The sequence below is a fragment of the Zosterops lateralis genome (assembly GCF_965231275.1).
Source record: "Zosterops lateralis genome assembly, chromosome: W".
NCBI lineage: Eukaryota > Metazoa > Chordata > Aves > Passeriformes > Zosteropidae > Zosterops > Zosterops lateralis.
The window spans coordinates 17,340,577-17,343,886 of NC_139801.1; the positions used below are offsets into that span (position 1 = coordinate 17,340,577).

Genomic DNA, 3,310 nt, shown 5'->3' on the forward strand with positions numbered 1-3,310 from the left:
ATTGTGTCACAAAAATAAAGAACTCCATAAAAATAATAAACTGAACAGTTGTGCTGTGCCAGTGTGTAAATTTTGGTGGAAAGGTGAAAATTTCCATCTCTCAAATAACTGGTTTTAGAATATCTCCTGGAAGGAGCACTGAGATTGAAAAGTGACCCAGTGTAGCAAGTTTCAAATATACCAGGGTGTAGAGGTATGGTGAAAAGTGTTGAGCACAAGTACACATTGGGTGTGTGGATACTTCAATTATGCAGAGATTTAAACAATATTTGAAAAACTGAATTATTTTTTATGTTCATGTTTCCCATTCCTCCATAAGAGCAGTGGTTCAGGTCAGACTCTTAATGTGAAGATTCCCATTGAATTTAACAGTAGGTAAATTGGAAAGGGATGATAAGGAATCATTAAGTGTAGTAAATTATTTTGAGACAGTTATCTCTTCACTATTACCACTATTGGGGAAGGCAAATTAACTGTTTATATCTTTTAAGTTCATCATTAAGAGGGACTCTAAACACATTCAATCTGCATTTTGAATACAGTTTTATCATGTTTGCAGAACTCTCAGTTTCTTTTGAAGCTCCTTGGCAACTCACAGGAGTGCTCAAGTCAGAAATACCTCTAAATGTGAATATAGTCTTTATTTCCTTTCTATGTCACCTCTTTAGCTCTTGGAAATTGTTGTGTTGTAGTGGAAAACATTGATTGATTACTGATGGTATTGATACAGACAAGTAAAATGATTTTGCTGAGTTTTACAGCTTATAACGTAGAATCTGTCTCAAGTAGCCATGATGCAGAAGAGACCTGGGAGCAGAAGGGATATTACAGATGAAGCAGCTGATTAAAGCCCTTCCTGTATCTTCAGAATTATTTTTGTGGACATGGTAAAGAGGAAAAGCATGCACTTTAATGTTTGCTAAAATATATATGTTGGAGAGAGAAAGAAAAATCGCTGTCTTTGTGAGAAGTGCACTGTTCATTAGTAATAATAACAACAACAACAACAATAATTATTATTATTCTATAATAGTTGTTGTATTGTGCCTGCCTTTCAGTCCCAGGGCTCCATAGAACTCTGGTGATCCCTGCTGCTCACACATGTCACCATGCTGGCAGAAGGCATCCTAACGAAGCTCATCTATAAAGAAAGCTGTCATCAAGATAAGCCTTGCAAATCTCCTGCATCCCAAAAGGCTAAAGAGGGAATCTGGAGACAGAAACTTGTAGACATCCCAAAAATTAAAGGCTTTGCTGATGGATGTGAGAAGCAGGAGGAGCTGTCTGCCAGAAGCAGCAAAGTGGAAGCTGGGAGCAGCCCCCAATGGGGATCCATAGAAAAGGAGCCTGCAAAAGATCAGGAAATGCTGATTAAAGGAACTGCATCCCCAGCTTTACATATCCTCAAGAGAGGAGGAAGCCTAGACCAGGTGGATCTGTACAGATCCTGGCCGTGCAACAGCATTTACCAGAACTATCCTGACCTGCAGATCGGGGGGGACCATGTGGGGGACCACGCGTGTGACTTGGGCTGTGTCCTGGACCATGTGTGTGATGAACTTCCCGATGGCCCTGTCCTGCTCTCCATAGATATTCCCCTGGGTCAGTCCCCTCTGTGTGAGCATCCCAAAAAGTCCAGTGGGATGTCTCTGCCTGGAGATGAAGCTGGAGAAAGGAGCCTTGTGCTCAGTGAGGAGCCCCTTTCCAACTCCACACTCAACAAATACATGGAAGCTAAAGTGGCAGAGCTCTACAAACAGTTTTTTGAAGAAAGTCTGGCCAGGTGTGGTTCCATAACAAACCTCCTCACCTGCAGCTGGATAAGGAACAGCCTGGACCAGATAAGTGTTCAGATCTCCCAGGAGCAGAACATAGAAACCTCCAAAGCCAGAGGAGCCCTTTTGCACTCGTTGGCTTTGTTCAGCTCCCGCAACGCTCCCAGCAGGAACAGCTCCGAGTTCAGCACCCCAAACCTCCAAATCTCCAATGCAGTGGGTGCAAAATGGAGCTGCAGGATGGAATTCACATCCTGACTGAGCTGCTAAGCTCAGGAGAGGGATGGGTTTCAGGTATGAATGTCTCACTCTAAGGATTAGGTTGGGAAATGGAAACATTTGCACACTACACTTGTTCTAATTAATATTTTAAGTCTTAAACCCCTTTGGTAGCAGGGGAAGTAAAGGTCACTGTTTTCTGTTTTCTAATGGAGAATTTGAAATCAGTTTCTCTCTAAAATACTGGTTAATCATGTTTTTATAATATATATAGAATCATAGAACTGTTAAAGTTGGAAATGATCACTAAGATCAAGTCCAACCATCAACCTAGCACCACTAAATCATGTCCTCAAGTGCCACATCCACACATAAAAACATTAATTTTCTGCAAAATCAGCAAGCAAAGATGACTGCAGCATTCTTGAAAAAATACTACAAGATTCCTGCATCTTCATTCGGAAATTTAAATACAGATTTTTGTATGGAAATACTGTTGATTAGCTCTCAAACACATTTTTTCCCCTTGCTCTTGCTTCTCAGCAAATATTTCAGCTGGAAATTATTCATTATGTCACCACTGTAAAATGACAGATTAATTGGACTGTTACCTGCTCTGCAGAATTTTTTTTCTAATAAAGTCTTTTGTTGGGTGTTTTTGCTTGTGGTTGGTTTTTTGTTTGTTTGTTTGTTTTAATCTCAGCAGGACTGAGAAGAAGCTGCTCCTGAGGGAAAAGTGATCTGAGTGGGCAATGTAAGGACTTCTCTCTCCTGATGAAAATGACAGGGAACAATAATTTCTGATAAGGAAATAAATTAATAAAATCAGACTCATACACATCCAAGAGCTAACTGGTCATTGCCTCATCCAAAATTCCCACTGACCTTGGTGCAAGGAATATAAACAATACTGAATCTCATCCTTCCTTTCTAGGAGCATGAGGAAAAGGATGATTTGCTTCCCTATGCATTGCCCTAATTCCATGTGTGTCTCATTAATCTCCTGCTCAGCATTCAAAATCAAGCCAGGAGTCCTTTGGAAGAGACCAAATGACTTCATTAAATTCCAGAGAAGTCCAGGGTGGGCAAAGGTCTCCAGATTTGCTTGGTGGAGGTGCAGAGAACAATTTAACTGAGCGTGAGAGGGGAAAAATTCCAGTGGGCAGCAGTAGCCAAAGGGTTTGCAATTATCCGTGTCAAGAAGTGCTCCGTGACATTTGTACTGCCGTACCCCAGCCCTTGCTTCCCCCTGGGATCTATTTATAGTTCATGCCAAAGTCTGGAAAGAAGTTAATTGCACGAGGTTCTTACTCAGG

At 41.1% G+C, this 3,310-nt stretch overlaps 1 protein-coding gene across 1 annotated transcript; it reads left to right on the forward strand.

The window, feature by feature from the left end:
* Nucleotides 1-1,109: 1,109 nt before the first annotated feature.
* Nucleotides 1,110-2,033, forward strand: LOC310922040 (TLR adapter interacting with SLC15A4 on the lysosome-like; the record flags this gene model as incomplete). Its single annotated transcript, XM_083882336.1, has 1 exon — nucleotides 1,110-2,033. One exon carries the CDS (start codon nucleotides 1,110-1,112, stop codon nucleotides 2,031-2,033), a length of 924 nt encoding a protein of 307 aa, XP_083738462.1.
* Nucleotides 2,034-3,310: the final 1,277 nt, after the last annotated feature.